General features: G+C 41.9%; 1 protein-coding gene across 1 annotated transcript in view; it reads left to right on the top strand.

Moving 5' to 3' along the window:
* The window catches only part of LOC308155281 (RNA-binding protein Musashi homolog 2-like), a 71,546-nt gene extending 53,335 nt beyond the window's left edge, over window positions 1-18,211 (top strand). Inside the window, exons 5-8 of the mRNA XM_080528571.1 lie at window positions 3,418-3,597; window positions 8,435-8,589; window positions 11,707-11,777; window positions 12,685-18,211. Of these exons, the coding sequence (XP_080384697.1) occupies window positions 3,418-3,597; window positions 8,435-8,589; window positions 11,707-11,748 (377 nt within the window). The 3' untranslated portion in view covers window positions 11,749-11,777; window positions 12,685-18,211. The remainder of the gene's footprint in view (window positions 1-3,417; window positions 3,598-8,434; window positions 8,590-11,706; window positions 11,778-12,684) is intronic.
* The last annotated feature ends 1,951 nt before the right edge of the window (window positions 18,212-20,162 follow it).

The raw sequence follows: 20,162 nt of genomic DNA on the forward strand, positions 1-20,162 counted from the left end.
AATCTACCTGAACAATAAAAGTAATTTTGCCTGGCTTTATTAGATAAGACCTTCCCGGCAGTGAGAGGCGAGCAGCTGAGGTCTAATTGCCTGTGTCAGTGCTAAACCAAGCAGCCATGTGTATTTGTTGTGTGTGTCCATGTCGTCTTTGTGTCCTGTCGTTCCCGCTATCCTGGAATTGGGAGGAATTATGCAGATTGCAACAGGAAGCTGCCATTGTTTTGCGGGCCCTGGCAGTAGGCAGTATGCGGATGTGGCATGGCGCCCCCTACTCCCCTTCTCCCCTATCCCTTTTCCCCTACTGCCCCCCCCCCACACCCCTTCTCCCCTATTACTTCTCCCCTACTGACCCCCCCCCTACAGCCCAGCTCCTCCCAGCCGCTCAGCTAATGGGGTAGATTGTGGGAAGGCCTTGTAAAGGTCACCGCTTGTTTGTTGTTAAAGATCTAATTAGAAAGAGGAGACGAGGCAGAGGAAGCTTGTCTAATTAGAGATGAGCACGGGAAGAAGAAAAAAAACTCGGAAAAAAACCTCCTCAAGGACGGCCGGCTATTAGCGCGGGACGTCAAAAACCGGATTAAACACAAGTGTCCCCTATTTATATTTATATTTTTCTTCTGGTCTCCGTACGATTAAAGCCGCGCCGTGCCCGTCTAAATGCATATCTCCCGTGAAAGTCGCCCGAAGGCGTCATTGCATAGCGCCGCCATGAGAAAGGGCTTGAAGATAAGAAGCCGGAGCGTTCAGGAAATTTGCTCCCTTATCCCTTCCCTGCCGGAAGAGAGCACATTCCTCTGTGAAAACCAGTGACCCTTCAGAAAGGGCCCTCCTCCATAATTCAGCGTAACGCGCGGTTCCGAGCCGGGCCCGCTCCCCTCAGACTGCAGAGGGAGTGTCAGAGAGGTCGTTGTGAGGGAGAGTGACCGTCCCAGAGACAGGGCTGCGTGTTTAGGGCCATGGTGCCGGCGTACAGAGGAGGGGGGCAGCCGGGCAGAAATGATGGCACACGTGCAGAATGCTGAATGGCCACACGTGTGAGGTGGCCCAGCCAGCCAGCCAGCCAGGCTCCAGAGCAGAGACACAGAGACTAGAGACAGACATGCTGAGGGGCAGGCCCCCCCCCCACCCATGACTCAGCACCTGGATCTCTCATGTCTCTTCTCCTTCGCTACCTCACAGATAGAGAGAGGGCTCTGGCTGGAGGGCTCTGGCTGGCACCACAGGGGTACATTCAGAGGCCCAGGAGATTTCTAGATTCATTCATTTTTCACATTTTTATAGGCTCGTTCGGGAAGACTTCTCTGCAGGGCTCGGTGAATTACGATGACAATAATGGTGTTAATATTCTGCCTAGATATTAGATCCTGTAGATATCGGTTCGATCCGTCGTCTTGCTTTTGTGTTCCTCTTTTCCGTCGGTGGTAAATTGATTTTTAGTGGCTCTTTTTCAACGGTGTTGTAAATGCTGTCGCACTGATTTAACATTCAGCGCCAGGCTTTGGTTCTCTTGAGAGAGTTTAGGGGGCTTTATTTGAATAAACAGTTATCGCTCCACCCCATTGCTCACAGGTTTTACACGTTGAGTTGACACTTCAAACAAAGAAGATTTAACACCAATCCACACTCTGTAGACTGTTTTTATAGAATCAACACCCACTTCTTGGCTACAAGAACAGCCCATGGCTACAGTAGCTGAGACCTGGGCAAGAATATGTATTTATTTTCATCATGAAGTATATGTTTTGCCATTGATAGATCGTTTTCTTTTCCCGTTTCCATTCTTCGATCGATCCGTTCACTCATTAATTTCTTTATCTACCCATGAATGTCTCCCCTTATCAGAGTTCTGTAATATTGTGTTCCTCGTGGGAGAAAACCGATCGATATTCTGTCAGTTACTTAACAGAGATGTAAAGGGAATGACTGTCTCCCCGGCTTTGTTGGATGTGTCGGGGGTTTACATGGCTGTAAGTGGGCAATATGGGAAGGCTGCCATTTTTCGGAGCCCATAATCTGAAGCGTGGGCACGCGGCCCAAAAGTGGTGAAACCAGGGGTGCATAAAGCGTCTGCGGAGGAACGCGGCTGGTGTTTAGACTCCATTTGGCAGCTGTTGACAGCCTCATTATGTCTGGCTAGGTGTAGCACGGCTTTGATCGCCTCCCGATCGGTTTTTTGAGACCCAAATAAAAAAGCAAAAACACACAGCAGGGAGAACTGCCGTGAAAGAGCCCGTGCCGCCAATCTCATCTTTTTCTTGAGTGGATTAACTCCCATATTGAGGAGGTGTAGAGAGGCAACAATTGCTTTTAATGGTTCTCTTTATATGAGCAGCTTGTCTCAGATTAGGAGGACAAGCAATAAATGTCACCACGTCGTATTGCTGAATGACGGTTCCTGAACCGTTGATAATCCGCCATCTGTGTGAAAAGACGAATAGCCGGCGTTTAAATGTGGAGTGTTTGGAGCCTTCCCATATGTTTATGGCCAATAAACATGAATGTCTCTTTGTTATCAAACCCCAGAGAAAAGTCACGTGCAAGCAAAGACCTCGGTATGTTGTTCTGTCGGTTCGAAATCAGAGGCTTGAAATTAATTATCGATTTGTATGAATTGTAGATTTTCACCTCGTTAAATCTACGATAAGCGTTTCCTTCAGCGATTGTCCAGTAAGCATTTGTGGTCCTGAAATGAAAGTTGTATTGACCTGTGTTTATAATGATTCTTCAATTTTATCCCCCTCTCTGAATTGCAGGACAATGTGAGGGGTTGAGGTCACAGAACACTGATTCATGTCTAGGTTTGAGACACCCGTTTTGAAAGTCTGTTACTGAACCACCTCTGATAGGGCTTTCACACCGGCAGTTCCGAACGCCGGTTCGTGTTCGCGTGCCGAAACCTCCGAACGTTGGCGCTGTCTGGTGAATGATACACTGGTATGAACGCGGGCTCGTTCGTCAGACAGTGCCAACGTTCTGAGGTTTCGGCACGCGAACGCGAACCGGTGTTCGGAACTGCCGGTGTGAAAGCCCGAAGAGTGGCTCTGGTGACTCCTGATATCGTCAGTCAATCAGCCTAGTAATCTTCTTAGACAGCAAGCCTTTGAGAGTCAGTCAGTGAGTGACGGTAAAGACATGCTGCGTTCCCCTGGTGCCAACCCCTACACCTCAGACACACTGACGCAGGGACTGGCAGCAGGAGCTGCTGGAGAGGGAGAGCAGGGAGGACCCAATCAATCAATCAATCAAACAATCAATCAATCAATCAATCACAGATAAACGGATCCCTGCTAAGCACCATGCCATGCAAAAAAAATAAAAAGAGTCTGGACATTGACTGTGCACAATGAAACGGTTTATCCACAATGATGGAGTCCCTTCCCCTCCCCCCTCCCCACCCTATACTGTTATATCTCCCAGGCTTTCCCGATTACGGGTTTTACTCTGCGCCCAGTGACCAGCGGGGGGCGCCCTGCTCCTTTGCGGACTATGGCTCCCTGGGGCCCCAGGCGGCTCAGATGCTGCACAGTGAGCATGCCACCTCCGCCTGCAACTCCCCTCTCCAGCACCTGCACAGCCCGGATCAGTTTAAGAGCCCAGGTTTGTATGCTGCTCCTCCTCTCTCATCCAACCTCTTTAGTTTAAGAGCCCAGGTTTGTATGTTGCCTCTCTCATCCAACCTCTTTTGGACTTTTTTTGAGTTTGATTTCATCTCTCTATACAGAATGATCTATTGCATTTTTAGCATTTCTTTTGTTCTTTTGACATTTTTTTTTGTCTTTGAGATGGAATAACAAAACAAAACAAAACATGAAAAGCCCCCGTCCCCCCCCGTCCCCATCCCCATCCCCGTCCCCGTCTCCCAAGAAGTGTATTTGCATAAGAACGTCTTGCGAGCAATGCATTGCATGTTTTTTTTTTTCTCCCTTCCCCTATTTCATTTGAAATGTACCTTTTTATGTTTAGTTGTGAAGTTGATTTCATGCCCCCTGCTTGCACATAGGGGAGGACACACTGTATGTATTCCTCCATCTGCATGTGTGGTAGTATCCAAGCATGGAAGGCAGGGGGATGACACACTGGCTTCTGAGAAAGATCCCCATTGACTTTGCTCATGTCCCTCTTCCTCTCAGCTCCTCTACATGAACAGTTGAACTGTGAGTGACTCAGTGAGTGAGTGAGGTGACTCGGGTGTGCGAGTGAGTGAGTGATTAAGTGAATTATTCAGTGAGAACATTTTAAATTATTGAATCATTGGAGACCTAACGGTGGAAGCATGATCACCTCTGTTATTACCCCGTGAATGAAAACCAAAGCCATCAGCAGGCATGTTTAGTGCTGTATGTACGTTACAGCCATATTACATTCTAGTACATGTGTATTTATGCATAATTGAGTCATCACTCTACAACAGACGCATGTTTCTACAGTATACAATGCATTTCCTTTAGTATGTTTAATGTTAGTATGTGTATGTTGTGATGTTTTATCGCGTACATCCAATCAGTAAATGGAAAATTGGATGCCATTTCCTCTGATGAAAATACGTGCAATATGGTCTTTCATTTAAAAATAATTGTCCTTATTCAAACCCCAGTACTTGCCGTATCACAGTGCGTTATGGGTTTTTGGTCGTGGGCTTGTCGATGATCAAACTGAGACACGGGATGTTGTGAATTGCACAGGATGGTGTGAATTGCATCTGGTCGTTTGAGTGTAAAGTGTAAATGAGTAGAACCCTGTGTAGAGGAGATCACAGCCATGGATCTGGGGGGGGAAGTGTTAGTTAATATTGACCTCCGCTCTGGGGGATGACAGACCGTGAGCTGTAGATGCAGTCTGGTCATGTCTCTGCTGATCTCAATGAGTGATCTACAGTAAATAGACAGGGGGGGCTGGAGGAGATGCATATCTATAATTCTACACGCTGTAATATCGGTGGCCCTGTTATCATTGTCAATATGTATTTCTATCATTCGCACACATGTGCACAGATGGAATCCTCCAGCAATATTATACCGCATAGAAACAGTTGAATACAAACAAGAGAACGGGACTGTCCTGGAGTTTGGCTAGACTGTTCAAAAAAGCAGCGGGGAGTTCTGGTGGAGGCAGAAACGGTTCGGACGGGTCCGATTACAGTGTACGGAAACGAGGAATGGTACCAAACACGACGTGTGAGGAACGGTATCAAAACACACACACCGCTCCTCATTCCGTCCCGTGCATTTACAACGAGTCCATCCTCCTCCTCCTCCTCCCGATACTCCACCTGCACCAGCCTCCCGCCGGATGCAAAGTGAGTCGGGGACTAGCGGAGCGCGGCCTTCATATTCATGTCGTCAGACCGCAGAAGGCCATGTAGGGACGGTAATGACGGGCCCAATGATGGCCCGGCTAGGCTGACGGATGATCCTGTCACTCCCCCGCAGAGCTCCACTCCATTGTACCAATGGAGGGAGTGTTGACCAGCAGGCGGAGGCAGGTGTTGTGGCCTCCTGCAGACGCTCCCCGTAGCCTCACTAGTCCTGCCTCATTTGCTTTGGCAGCGGACAGGAAAAGACATCTTTAAGCCCCGTGCTTTACAGCGGAGATTACACAGATCTCCTGGCTCGGAGCCGCTCCCGGTCGGGTTGGAGGGGTTTGCCGGCACTCATTGGGATGGATGGGTCCCTGCAGGTCTGCACACTCCACTGTCTGTGTCCTAAGGCTCACAGGGGGATGGCAGGAGGAGCGGCAGGCCCCTGCCTGAGCACACACACGCACACGCACGCACAAACACACACACACATACACAGCCAACAGCCATAGCCTCCATGCCCACATAGTGGTCACGAGTAGCGTTTTTGGTTTCCACACACAGCTGGACAGCTGGGAGAAGGGGCCCTCCTACATTGCTGTTTATGCTCACACAAGAGCCAGAGTGCTGAACAGTGCTGAACAGTGCAGCTCTTTTGAACGTATCCCCTGTAGGGTGCTGATTAATATGGTTGCAGATGGCCTTGGAGGAGGATACGCTCAGTGGTAGAAAAGGGCGATCTGTAAGGCTTGTCTTGATTCCTAACGATGCCCTGTAGGGTTAGACGGCGAGACTTAAGCTGCGCTCCTCCACTGAGACGCCCAGCGATGAGGAAACCAGAAGAATACATGTGCAATCAGCAATGGTAATGTTAACGGCGGAGGCAGCTCTCAGGCACAGCGCCAGCTCCAAGCACACTCAAGTAGAGTTTACTTTTGAGAGCAGCTTGATTACAACGGCCAAGGCCACGAGGCATGCTACTTCAGTAAAGACTCTCGTTTTGTTTTTTCCAGGACCCATTTCCCTTAAAACCCCATCCCACGCTCCCTACCTTATCTCACAGAGCAGGCAAAGAGCTCCAAACATCACCTGGGTTTGCCTCTTTTTGTTGTTGTCGAACCTTCGTTTTTTTGTTGAGATAGATGTTATTTGGTGCTGAAGATAGGAGAGCCCGGAAGAGACATAGAATTACATTTGCGTCAGAGCCTTCATCCTCTGTTCACACAAACACTTTGTCACTGCGGCAACAGAGATACAAAGTGACACAAATGAGAACAGAGCGCGTTGAGTTTGCGTGGGACAGATGAGTCACCTGTGTCTTAAAAGATGCTGCGTAATCAAAGGCTGGCTTGTTAAATTAGGATGGGCGACGCTAAGCCACCAGTCACACCCAATAAGTGTAACTCATGTTTTGCTGTTAAAGTTAATGGCGGAGGCTGCAGAGCCTCAGGGTTTAAGGAAAAACATAAATCCTGTTTCACATGGAGAGAGGGAGGGGGGGGGGGGTCGCCGTGCCGCCGTTCAATAGAATCCACCAATTATAAGAAATGAGGATTACCGTTTAAACTGAAAATAGCTGTAATTGCTTAATAAGCAAGCCTATTAGGGGCTGTGCTGGCCAGATAAGAGCAGTAACGCCAGTCATGAGAAAGGGGCCCGCAGTTAAGCAGCAGTGTCAACCTCATTAGATCTCTATGCAGTGGGACAGGTTCTCGTTTTACACGTAAGCAGCAACTAAAAGCGTTTTTTTTTTAAATTATTATTATTTTTGCTCCTGGTGGAGTTAGTCAATTTAGTAGAACAAAGTTGAGGTTGGTGAGGTTGTGCAGTGATGTTTGAGAACTTCTGGGGAACTTTTGTACAGTGTATGCATGTGTCGAGCTGTCATCTTCAATGGTTTCATATTCCTTGAAGTACAGTACTGGGCAAGGCGTCCCATTGCTGTTTGAGGCTCATGAGCTCCAATCTAGCATGTGTGATCCAAACTTCCTACACATACAACACAGAAAGAATCATTTTCCATTTGGACCCCCAAGTTACCAGAGCTTTTTATACAAGTTGTATGCCACAGTCAAGGAGTCATTTTTGCTTTTTTTTATTCAATTTCTGCAATTACTTTCACACCGTCTGTGAATGGGGGGTGAGACAGAGAGGTTATGTAGATCAGACAGTGGAGGACATTGAAGTGGTATGTGGCTGTTACACCGATTTTAAGAGTCCACTGTGCTTCCTCTCTCCCTCTCCCTCTGGCTGGTTGGTTACCCCTCCCTAGTGTTACAGGCCTTCGCCGGGCGTGTAGGTTTTCAAAAGGCGTTTTTTATTAGTCTGAGCTGCTCGTCGCCACAGGGCAAAGGTCCTAGGTCACACCGAGCGCTGCTTTAACATCCCCAGAGTGTGTACCAGAGGACGGACTCGGGTCAGGTTTATGCCTTTATGCCGACTCTGTCTGTCGGGCACTTTTGTCCTTTTGCTTTCTCACTGGAATAGGATTTTTTTTTTGCCAGACTAGTATATTCAGAACACTGTCTGACGTTTTCTGCTCGTAGGACCAAAAAAACGACAACAACTGGTGTCAGACCTGCGTGAGTGAAATACAAAGCAATAAAGCTGCCCCGTCGATTACAATCTTGACCATCGAAACGACTTCGTGAATATGAACACAACATACATACATCTACTCAGTCACAACCTTACTAGCTGGTAGCATGGAGTGTCTCTGGTCGTCTGCTTGACTTGTATTGTGCATGGTTGTAATGTTATTACTGTATACAGTATACAGAGCATGTAGATATCTCAAGAATACCACACTGGATTCATCTTTGACATTGTTTTTGCCACCTTCCGTCTTAAACTAATACCTCTATCATTTCTCTCTGAGAAAAGATCTAAATATCTTTTACTTCCGTAATGTGTTCCTCATGACCTAAGTGATCATTCCGTGATTGATATTTTGTCACGGCACAATTATGAGTCCAGTGCTGTATTCTTAGATACAGTACAAGTGTATGCCCTGTCAAACTAGCCGGAATGAATTCTGCATATTGACCTATTGTAAGTGGTGACCTGTGCGCGGTGCTCTGAGGAGCTCCATGGTCTTACTGAGCTGTCCCCCGCCCCGTCTCTGTGTTCTCTGTGCAGGCGCCAACCCACCACGGCCCGGAGGCTTCCCTGGTGCCAACAGCCCAGGGCCTGTGGCCGACCTGTACGGCCCTGGCAGCCAGGACTCCGCTGTGGGCAACTACATCACTGCTGCTAGCCCCCAGCCTGGCTCAGGCTTCGGCCACAGCATGGCGGTGAGTACAGTCCAGGCCGGTCCAATGCCACTGTTCCCCTGACCTCCTCTCTGTCTTAGTCTCCTGCTGTTAGACTGCTATAGCCTCTCCACCAGCCTGTGTGTTAGTGTGCTACACAGACAGCCAAGCAGGAAGCCATGCACACTGCCCATGACTGTACGGTTAACTCTTCACCTGCTTTTTACTCCTGGTGGTTGTTTTCACTACTAACCACACTATGGAGGTCAATCACATTTTTGTTTCAGATCTTAACTATTAACTAACAATGATTGGACTTTGAAATTCAGTGTGATTCCGATTCAATGAGAATCAGAGACTGTCAAGACAGTGTGACTTGTTGGGAGAGGACCTTTCTGGCCAGCAGAATCAGATGGTGAGGATCACAGGGCTGACGTGTTGTCCTGTCAACAGTGTCAGACATTAAGTAAATAAAACAATGCAACAAGCAATTGAGGGAGCGAATCTTATAACGAGAGAGAGAGCAAATTGTCCAAGTTTAATGTCATTTTAACAAGCAACTAAAACTGACATGATATCCAAAATCCAAATGAAAGTGCTACGTTGCGGAAAAATATATTTAATTGGATTTTTTTGCTGCTTGTATTGGTTGTCAGAGATGCCATGTCTGATTGGAATCTTTGTTGGTCTCAATTTAGGCAAAAATAGCATGTCTGTTATTGGATATGAAGCTGGAGTTCATTTACTAATACAGTATCTAGACATACACACACTCAGTGACCTACCTGTCTTTCTGACAAGTTGGACAATGGCAAACTTTCTGCATTCTCTCATGTTTGTATCCCTTTCTGCCGGTCATTAGCCCCTTAACAAGTTGGGAACTTGTTCAACCTGTCAGCTTGTTACAGTGTGACATTGCTGACATGTGTCAGACAGAGTTGAAATGTCAGTTGTTAGTTTGTGAGTTTTTAGAATCAGCTTCCTTCTTTTGGATTGGTCTGACACACTGGTCTGTGATCTATGCCCCAGTCCTCCTCCCAGACAAGGCAAGACTCAGGCAACAAAGGCAACCAAGTAATCATGAAAGTAGAAACGAGACATGAGCTTGTTCAACTAAATGAATAGCGGAACATTCTATAAAACACTGTAAGAATAGATTTTTCTGAACCGCAGACATGACGCAAGTTCATGTTATCTCATAGCGCTTCAGAATAGCTTTCACCCATTGTTCACCATCCATTTGTTTCAACCTTTGCTGCTCATAACCATAGTGTAGCTGACCCAGGAAAGATAAAAAGTGCTGTACATTCATTTTGATGGATAGTATTACACATGGGAGGAAACCTTTGTTGTAAAGGTGAGAATATGTTCCCTGTCTGAACACACGAGTAACAAAAGGCCAGCTGTTTATCAATTCCACGCACAAGGACCTTTAATGATGTTTACTTTGACCTCAAGTTTTTCAACAATTCCATCAGGTAGATACACGATGAACTTTCTCCATTATCTGGTCTTAGTGTAATGTTTTTAAATAAAGAAAAGGTTTGGTTGTAAGACTCCCAAAAAGGCTGTGAAAATGTGTTTTTAATTTCTACTTCCACTTATACTTAATTCAGTTAAATCTAATCCACCTTAAAATGGCTCAATGAATCGAACAGAGTGCAATGAACCAGTGAAGCGCTGTTGCAGCCCCGCAACCTCCAGTGCACAGGCAGAAGATGTCTCTATCCAGAACATTAAGAAAGGAAATGATTCAGAACTAAAATGGGCTTTTTAATTAATATCCGTGTTACATGCAGCCCGAGTGATCACACGGTGAAACCTGACATGTCACAACCTCATGGATGACTTCAGATACTTTGACGTGCCACTCCATCTCCCAGTTTTTTCGCAGTAGCTCTCACTTGACAGAAGTCAGATGATGTCAATACCAGAAGAGCCACTGTGCTGGAGAGAAAGAATGGATCTGGCTCATCCTCCTTTGTCCTTTACAATTTGAATTGAACGAGGTGACAAAAGAAAAGCGTTAGAATGTTACATTTTTCTCGCATGCTTAATTGGAGCATTTCTATAAACGATACGTCCTTTAGCCTGTCACTGGCACAATAGACAGATGAGGAGCTAGATAACAGGATCAGCTTCAGAGAAAAGACACGTTGACACAACTGTTGTTTTTGTCCTCCAAGATTGCTGTGTTGGTGGCTCGTCGGTGGCTCTGGTGTCAGACAATGAGGATGATTGGCATTATGCAGATGCGCACTGATCACAATGGTGGAAAGGTTCAGACAGAGCAGGATAATCATGTTCAGAGATAGTTTTTTTATGACAATGCTTTTGCATGAATTGGGTATTGATTAATATGGTTTATGTTAGCATGAATGAGTATGTGTATATGTATCTCCCTCACATGTTACAACCTCTTCTGCTTCTCTATAGCCTTGTGCAAGTAGCTGGCCAGGCAGACTCCTATGGCCTGTGTCGAAGGTCCTACACTCTTAGTAAAAGTTCTAAAAGAGTTATTTGTCCCCACATGGGAAACCTTTGAAGAAGACTTTTGGGTTCCATTTAGAACCTTCTGTGAAAAGCGTTCTACGTGGAACCCAAAAGGGGTCTACATCTAACCCAAAAGGGTTTTTACATTGAACCCAAAATGGTTCAAAGGGTTCCCCTAAGTGGACAAAATGGAAGAATCCTTTTAGAAAAAAAATATTCTGAGAGTGTAGTGTTGAAGTATTCATACTGTATATAAATCTTATATACATACAGTTGTGCTGAAATTGCCTAGTCTCCATTCACCCTGCCTCAAGCTCAAGTTCCTTTTCAGTGTCTCAATGGTACACAGCATATTATTACGATTACCAGAATTGTTAGGATCTCCGAATTTATTCACCCAGTAGATGATCAGTCAATAACAGTATAACCCGCTGAGTAACACATAGTAAGAGAGAGAGAGACCACTGGAATCTATAAAATGTTACAAGAGAATACAAGAACAAATGTGATTTGTGATGATTGTCTGTTGTTCTCTCTACTGAAAGTGATGAAGAGCACCATAATAATACCCATTCATGCTAGCAGAACGACATACAATACAATGTACTCACTCACTTTTTTCCCTTGAAATGCATACTGACAAAGGTACTAACTGTACACTTTTAGGGCCCGTTGATTGCAACAGCTTTTACAAATGGATACCATTGAAAAGGTGGCCGGTGGCCATCTCATTGGAGGTATTATTATTATTATTATATTATTATTATTATATTCCATTTATATTGTTGAAACGCCTTTTCTCCCCATCTGTTTCTGTAGATTGACCTCCTTACTTGATGTTACTTCCAATGTCACCTCTCCTTTCTTCTTTAAAAACATATAACCCTCAATTGTACAGTACTTCACCATCCCACAGACTTGTACAGATACAACAAACTCAAGCTTTTTCCCAGTTATCTTAAACTGAGTGCATGAGAATGGCAAAATGACTAAAATTATAATAAGTCTTTCCAAAGCCAAACAGCTCTGCTTTTTCGTAGAACTTCTCCTCCCTGAACTACTACGTCATGTTAAGGCTAATCTTATAGTATTTAATAATAGTAGTAATTATTATTTATTATTATGATTATGATTATTATAATTGATGTAATTGTGTTTTACTGTGTGAGCTGTTGCTTTCTGATGTTTGAATTCTACCTATGGCAGATTATCGCGGCTGTTCTCAGGCACTCACATAGAATGTCCAGTATGCACGGTGGGACTTATGAGTCAACACAACAGAGGAATACCTTGGTAGCCATTTCAATCGTCTCCATGGCAATCCAGAAAGCAACAGTTGCAGTATAGTTCTACTACAGTTTGAGTTCACTGTAAATCTGGGAGAAAGAGTTCCACCATGGCTGTCCTTGTGATGATGCTTAGCATGTGGTTGTAGTGTACTCATGTATTCATACCGCTACTACACCTGTTTCACCTGAGCTGCTGTGTCTCACTGACTCACACAGTTGAGTTTGACCATCAATGTAATTGTTTATGACTCCATTATTAGTTGTCTCATTGATGGGTAATGGTGAATGCAGTAATGGCTGTGTGCCATTGTAAGGGACAGATTCCTAATGGTATTACTGTGTCTGTATTACTCAGCAGAGTCTATCCGGTGGTCCAGGGAAGACAGGCCGAAGTTTCTAATTGGCTCTGTGTGCAGGTGATGTCATCCAACTTCAAACACTACAGCATCACCCAGGTGAAAGGAGAGGAGGTGAAACCACATGAAGAACAAAAGAAAAAAAAAAGTTAAAATCATCTCAGAAAGAAAAAAACTGCTGTACCATAATCCAAACCTCCCGTACCCTGAAAACCTGGTTTGGTATGATGTTTCATGTTAATTTCATTCTTTTTTTCCTTCCTTTTAATTGTTTGATTAGTTTTTAGAGAGGCATTTTAGTTTGGTCATAATTATTTGTGTTCTTTTTGAATTTTTCTCTTGTAGTGTATTCATGTAAATTTATTTTGTTTTTCTCTTTGGGGGTCATAGTTGAGAATGTTTGGAAGTCATGTCTTCACCTTTGGTACCAATTGTAAAAAAGAGAAAAGGAAAAAAAAAAAGGAAAAAAAGATCAGAGCTTCAGGTGTCTTTTTGCACACAAAAGGAATCCAAAGTGAAAGGCTTGGAAAAACATAAATTTGATTTCAAATGAAAATTCGAGAGGGTAACTAACTAATAAATCTTAGTAGCTGTTTTTAATTATTGTGATGTCTCATTGTTAATCATAATTACCTATTTTTGGGCAATACAAAGAGGACTCCAATATTTTTATGGTCCTTTTTTATAAGTGTTGTTTTTGTTGTTTAGAAAAAAAAATATGTCTACTATAAAAAAAATCATATAAATACATTGTGAATTCAAACTTAAGAAAAAGAAATGTAACTGTAAATATTATTCCAGTCACTGCATATAACCAACTCAATGAGAGAATAGCATATTTTTGTGATGGTGTGTCAAAGAAAATGTTCTAGCGTGTGAATAGAAAAAAAGCTCTAAACAAATACTATTATCCTTTCTGCTCGAAGACGGTGACTACCCCAGTGACAGACAGAACATAATTTGAACACTTATGGCTTGCTCTGTAAATACTCAAGCTGAATAACTTTACAAGTGTCATACCAGCATATTTACAAATGGTGAGTTCAGCGCACAGTTTTAAGAAATAAAAGGTCATTGACTGGTATCTTGTGTCTAACCAACTGTTATTTAAGATATCAAAAAGATTGATGATTTAATCCAAAGCACACTGTACTTAGTGGTGAAGAATAGAACTTGAGCCTAGGCATTTGACAGTGCTCTGCGCATCCTGACACTTTTATACTCCTGAGAGAAAAACTCAAGTTGTTGTTTGTTGTTGTTTGTTTCCTCCTGCTTGTTTGCAAGTTTGGAACACAATATATCTGGACTCTCAGCAGGTAGAGCCAGCATGTAACGCTTGTCCTCTCCATCAGTTTCTCTTTTGAATGAATTAGGAAGGCAAACATTTTGATACCATACCTCAGTCCTGTGAGTTATACCTTGGAATCGTTGACAGGTTTAATTTATTTTAGTGGCAAATAGATTAAAACGTTGAATGGAAAAATAATAAATCATTGCACTGTGAGCAGTAAAGAAAGAACAGGCCATTTACTATTTGCACATGTATATGTTGGCTATTTAAGATTGGTCCTGTCCTTGGGGTGAAGTATGAAGGATGATTAGGTGTTGCTCCTCTCTAGACTAGGCATACACTTAACAATTGAGAGGTGAATAAACAGTTTGGCAAATAGCAATTAATTATCACCAATGTGTTGTGGTCATGTCTTTGGATTTCATTGTATGGTGTAAGCCAACATCTAATCTAAAGTATTTATGATATTTTAGATACAGCCAATAGAAGACACTGAATAAATTATTCATTCTGGTAACCATAGCTGCTGCGCTCATTTCTTACACAGTATGTGTAGGGACTGGTTTTGCTCAAATATAGAGAGACATTTAATTACATGCTTTAAAGTGCAGTAAGATTTTTAAACATGATGATGGAATGAGTGGTGTATATTCTGATGTGCTTTTCCTGCTGCAAAATGTATTTGTTATTTCATTTGACATAATTTTTGTCTCATTTTATTAGCTCTTTTGTTCAGAACAACCAGGTGAAGAAAAATGCTGGATGCTTTTAAATGATGTGGAGATATGATCAAGTAATAATTTAAACCAGAAAACAGAAAAGAACCGTTGTAATGTTCAAATGTAAAAGAAAAAAAGAAATACAAAACTAAAAAAAGAAAAAGATGCTTCTTCACTGATTTCAATTTTGAATCAGGGGATTTTATTGATATTTTTGTGGTTAATATTGATAATTGTAATATTATATTATTAAAATGTACTGTGCATCCATCGATTTCTCTCTTTCCATTCCCTGTCACCACATACAATCTTTTGTTGATCATCCATGTATTTTAATAGTGTGTAAAAAAGAAAATCACAATGAACTTGTAACAGAGTGCTGTCTTTGATACCAGTGTAGTGGTCTATGCTCTTCTTTGTCGTTCTCCCTCTCTCTGGCTTTTCCCTCTGTCTCTCCTTTCTCTGTCACATTCTCTTTCCTCTCTTTCTCTCTTACTCCCCCTCTATCTCCTGTAATTAGTAGTAGATGTTACGTAATTAAGATACTTGTAGTTATTAGTGGATTTAGGACCAGTAAGGATAGAACTTTCTCTTATTATCAAAGTTTGACATAAATTTGCAAACAGTTATTTTATAATAGCAGTTCCATGTCATTAGTTCCTTGTATGTCTTTTTTTTCTCCTTTTTAGTTGTGTTTTACCGATCTCACATGGTTTCGACTAACCAAAGCTCTCACAGAAGAACTATAGAGAAACAAATTGCTGTAAGATGGAATTGTAAACCAGGCATTATTTGGATCCCCACCCTTGAATGTTTTAAAAGGGGTGTGCCATACTACCTTAAATGCTCATGCTAGATATGCAAAACTTTTATTTTTGATTATTTTCTAAAAGAGACACAAGCTATAATTATGAAAAAGATTTTATGTGAAAGAAAAATCATATTTTTTTAGAAAGTTCTAACATATTAATAATGATGGTTACAATAATGATAATAATCATAATACTACTAATAATAAACTGTAATATCTTTTAATGTTTGTACACTTTGAAAATATCCCAGATGCCCAATGGCACTGCTATTTTTGGATACCGCTCTGTTTTTTGAAATGTCTCTGCCTTTCGTTTCACTCATAAAACATCATTTTTGTGAATACTTTTTACACTTGACCCTGGGAACCAGTACTTTATTTTAATTTCAATTAGGCTTTGTTATGTTGTCTGTTAATGTTGCCCACACAGATTTAGACAGGCGTGTTACAGTGCTCTAAAACAGTTGCAAAGAATAAGCAAATAATGTTCCATAGAAGTCCTTTATGTGTAGTTATGAGTTATTGAGATCTGAACATGTAACTTGAATCGTTGCGCAAGATTCCCAATGACATTGATGCAAAATGTATGTGAATGTCAGAGTTATGCGCAGGGATCTCCAGTTAGGATTCCATCTGGAGTCAATATCTTAACTATCTCAAATAGGTCAAGGTTCTCGACTAGGGGAGCAAGAGATGTGTTCTGCCTCTGCAAACTAAGCTGAAGACTATTCAAACTAAGCAGAGACTGAAGACTATTCAATGATTGTTGTGAAAGACAAAAAAACACTATTCAAGATATTCCTGATTTAGTTCAGCTGTTGTGGAATGTCTACACAGTTAATTTAGTTAGTAGGAACTGGAGAGTCATGTGTTGAGCAAGAAAATGGTTAGGCCTGCGTGCTGGAATTGTCAGGTCTACTAATAATTATTGAAAATATATATTCTGACCTAAAACATTCAATCATCATTCAAACATTCAAAATTCCGACCTTGGAGCTGTTGTAAAGAATGTGCTAGGGCTGGACAAGTTAAACACTGTTGGTGAATTCAATTAAACAAACAATTAGTAATTAGTATAATTAGAGCAATCACTTCATAGTTAAAATGTCCTTGACATAACACAAACATTACGCAAACAGAATAATTAAACTATGTGTAATAGTTTGCTTTATTATACATTATACATTGTGAAAAAAGGAAAATAGATTAATGTTGTATTTATTATTATTTCAATTAATGCTTATGTGACTTAAAGGGGCACTTTAACCGATTTTTTTTAAATCTATGAAGTGTCCCTTTAAATGAATGCTGCATTATAATACCAAAATATCAATATCCCTCAATTGTTCTTTATTCTAAATACTGTACATAACAAAGAAATTAGAGATCAGTGGAATTAGTGGGTTAGAAAAAGGCAGTTTGATCAGATAGAGAGAGGGTACAATGTATACAAATACTGTACAATACAGAACACTCATGTGTTTCCTCTATTGCAATGTTTAGAAGTTAATAGTAGCTAGCTAATCTGTTGATTAAAGTAAAGACTGGTTATCCCATTAAATAGTTCACACCCCTTCGATCTGTTTAAAGTTTTTAGTTTTTGATTTGATTCCGTAGCTTGGACTTTAAGGTAGCATGGCTCTGTTGCTGTAATTTCATTTTTCATTGACAGCAGTTTACAGCTGATGAATGTTACACATCTTACTAGAATAGCTAATCCATTGGAGAAAGAAAAAAAAAGTTGGTTTAAGAAAAGGAAAAAAAAACGACCTGGAAGGTGTTGATATTTGGAGTGTACTACCGTATCCATTTAAACTTGAATCTTGAGGCAAGTGCTAGGCAATGGCCAAACATTTCATCCCATCCTCCATTAATCCCCATCCCACCCGTGCTCATCACCACACGTATACATACAGTACATGTTCCGTTATGTGTACACACATGTCTATATCCCTCATGTGAACATGTCTGACTAGATGAGAATAGTGACTCCGCTGTACTATTGTTACAGCACAACCCTATCTCTCATGGGTCTGTATAACTTAGTAGCCAACACTGTTTTCATCCCTCGCTGTCAAAACAGTCAACGTTATATGGTGAGCTTGTGTGCTCCTTTGGCATTGCATTGTGTTAAAAAAAAATCAACTGGACCTTGTGCAGTGGTCTGGCATCGGTAATACAATACTGACTGTTAACTAATGAGAGAGGCATCCTCTGGTCTCTTTTGGGTAGTCTTAACAATGAGTATGGATCAGAGGGCATAGCTGTTATTCCAAATCTGTAATAATCCATAACAGCCCTATATGGTTGTGTAGCATTATGAGGCTATAATGTCTTTCCACATACAGTAACTTTCACTGGCCTCCAGAGTGGAGGAGCAGCCTATAGCACAGAGCTCTCCACAACCGATTTGCTGTCTGCTCCTGATTTGCCTTGCCCATTCCTAACACTTGCCCATTTTTTAACGTTAACAGACTTTTTACGGCGAGAGACTGACAGAACTGACTGACGTCTGAAAGCATCTTTCAGGTCTTCTTGTATGGCTTTGCTCAAGCCCTGTTGTAAAATAAACTAAAATGGATGGGGGTCTCTCACATCTCAGATGTGGAAAGTATAATTTTATATTTGTATTTTCAAATAATAATAATGATGAAAAAAATGTTTGTGAAAGGTTTCCATCCTCTACTGTGGTCCAGAAATCGATGTGTCTGTCTGGAAAAAAAATAAAGTAAAATGAACTGTTTTTATTCCTTGTTTTCATTATTATTTTTGATTTGCTTGACTTGTAATAAGCATTTGGTGTAGGAAGATTGTAATTATTCATTTTTGGCTGTCTCATTAAATTTGGTGGTCTCTTAATATTTGAATCTTTTCAACATTCTCCTATTACATACAACATTTAAGGTATTATGAGCACTAATTTGCTCAGAAGATGGGTTTGTATTTTCAGAAACAGGAGATTCGATTTCTGTTTGAAGAAGACATGTTCATAATCAGGCAGGGCGCATAGAGCAAAATATATATGTTACTGTGTAACCAAATTAAAGTACCTGCCCAGACTTGTCATGCACCTATCTCACATCATAAGATGTTACTGGCGTGGCCTGGAGTCTTTTCCTGGTTTCAGTAGGTCGCTGCGATGGTGTCCGGTTTTATTAATCACACTAACCTCATTTTATTACAGCTGCCCCAGGTTCACTGTCTGCTTATTAGAATATTCCAAGGTGTTTAATTCCATTGATGCACTCTGCCATTTAGACCGAGGGAATAACTTTCTTGTCTTAGCCAGTAATTGTTCCACCCTGCACCTAAACCAGAGATCCCCTCAGATCAGGTCAGGGCTCTGAATAGCGGCCTTACTTTAGAACAAAAACATTGAAAATGTTGATGAATAGTGCGCTGCAGAGCTCAGTCAGCATATTTAGCATTTCTTGTATAATGCTGCATTATTGTTCTCAACGGCACCTTGCTCATAAGGTCAGACTGCTTAATGACTGCAAAACATTAAACACCCCATGGAAATGGATGTGGGGCTTACTTAATTGTGCACAATGCGAAATCACTTTTCATAGTTACACTATTATTTTGTGTTCAGCCAGAAAAGCAGTCAAATTGAAATGCTTTCCTCCAGTACAATAAAATGATGAGCACAAACTACAATGAATACTGTACATTTCCAGCCCCCCCTGACACACACACACACCCACACACACACTCACACTCACACTGTAATGAAGGAAAACTTTTTTTTAACATGATTGTCAAAATATAATCACTTTTGTTTTACCTGAGATGGAGAATTGCGAATGTGTGCAGTCAGCAGGAATACATACCTCCCTTTGTTCTCCTTCCAGCTGAGGCCTTGTCTCATCTTCATGTTCCTAATGGCTCCAGAGGATTAAAGGACTGTGGGTTATTATGGATGTGTGTTATTATGGATGTGTGGGTTATTATTGAGTGCTGCCGCCTCCTCCTCTCCTCCCTGCCTCACTGATACAGACTGTACTGTATACTCTGCTAGTTGTGGTGGTCCGGCCGTGTACTCTATGTACTCTACTAGTTGTGGTGGTCCAGCCGTGTACTCTATGTACTCTGCTAGTTGTGGTGGTCCTGCCCTGCCTGACTCTATGGAAAGCCCTTGCTCGACAGTGGTATGTTCAGCCCCACTCTTGCTAGTGATTACGATACAATAACGTTATTGACCATTTGCATGAAAATTCATGTTGTGCGGTCAGCTTACAATATACACAAAATCAATACACCCAAACCGATACACTATAATACAATTATACAACATACAAGGAAAACTGGAAAGTGAACACACACTATTTCCTACTGTTCCTCCATTATGACCTATGACCCTTTGACCCACTGCAGAGAGAAATAAAGGCATGACACAGAACACCTTCATCTCCACAGTAGATGTGTTGGGAATGGCAATGGCCTGCTGCTCTAAGCCCATCTGTTCCTAGTAATCTTACAATGAAGTTATGGTTTAAAAATAACAGCCCAACTGGTGTCAGGGAAGTGAACAACACAGGACCCATTATACGGAAAAGCGATTTGTCATAAATTTTAAAAAATCAATGATGAGGGCTTTGATACAGTATTAGAGAAAGCAGTTTCCATCCATTTCAGGTTTAAAAAGTTAGAAAT

The sequence above is a fragment of the Nansenia antarctica genome, assembly GCF_963989245.1.
Source record: "Nansenia antarctica genome assembly, chromosome: 4".
In the NCBI taxonomy this organism is placed as follows: domain Eukaryota; kingdom Metazoa; phylum Chordata; class Actinopteri; order Argentiniformes; family Microstomatidae; genus Nansenia; species Nansenia antarctica.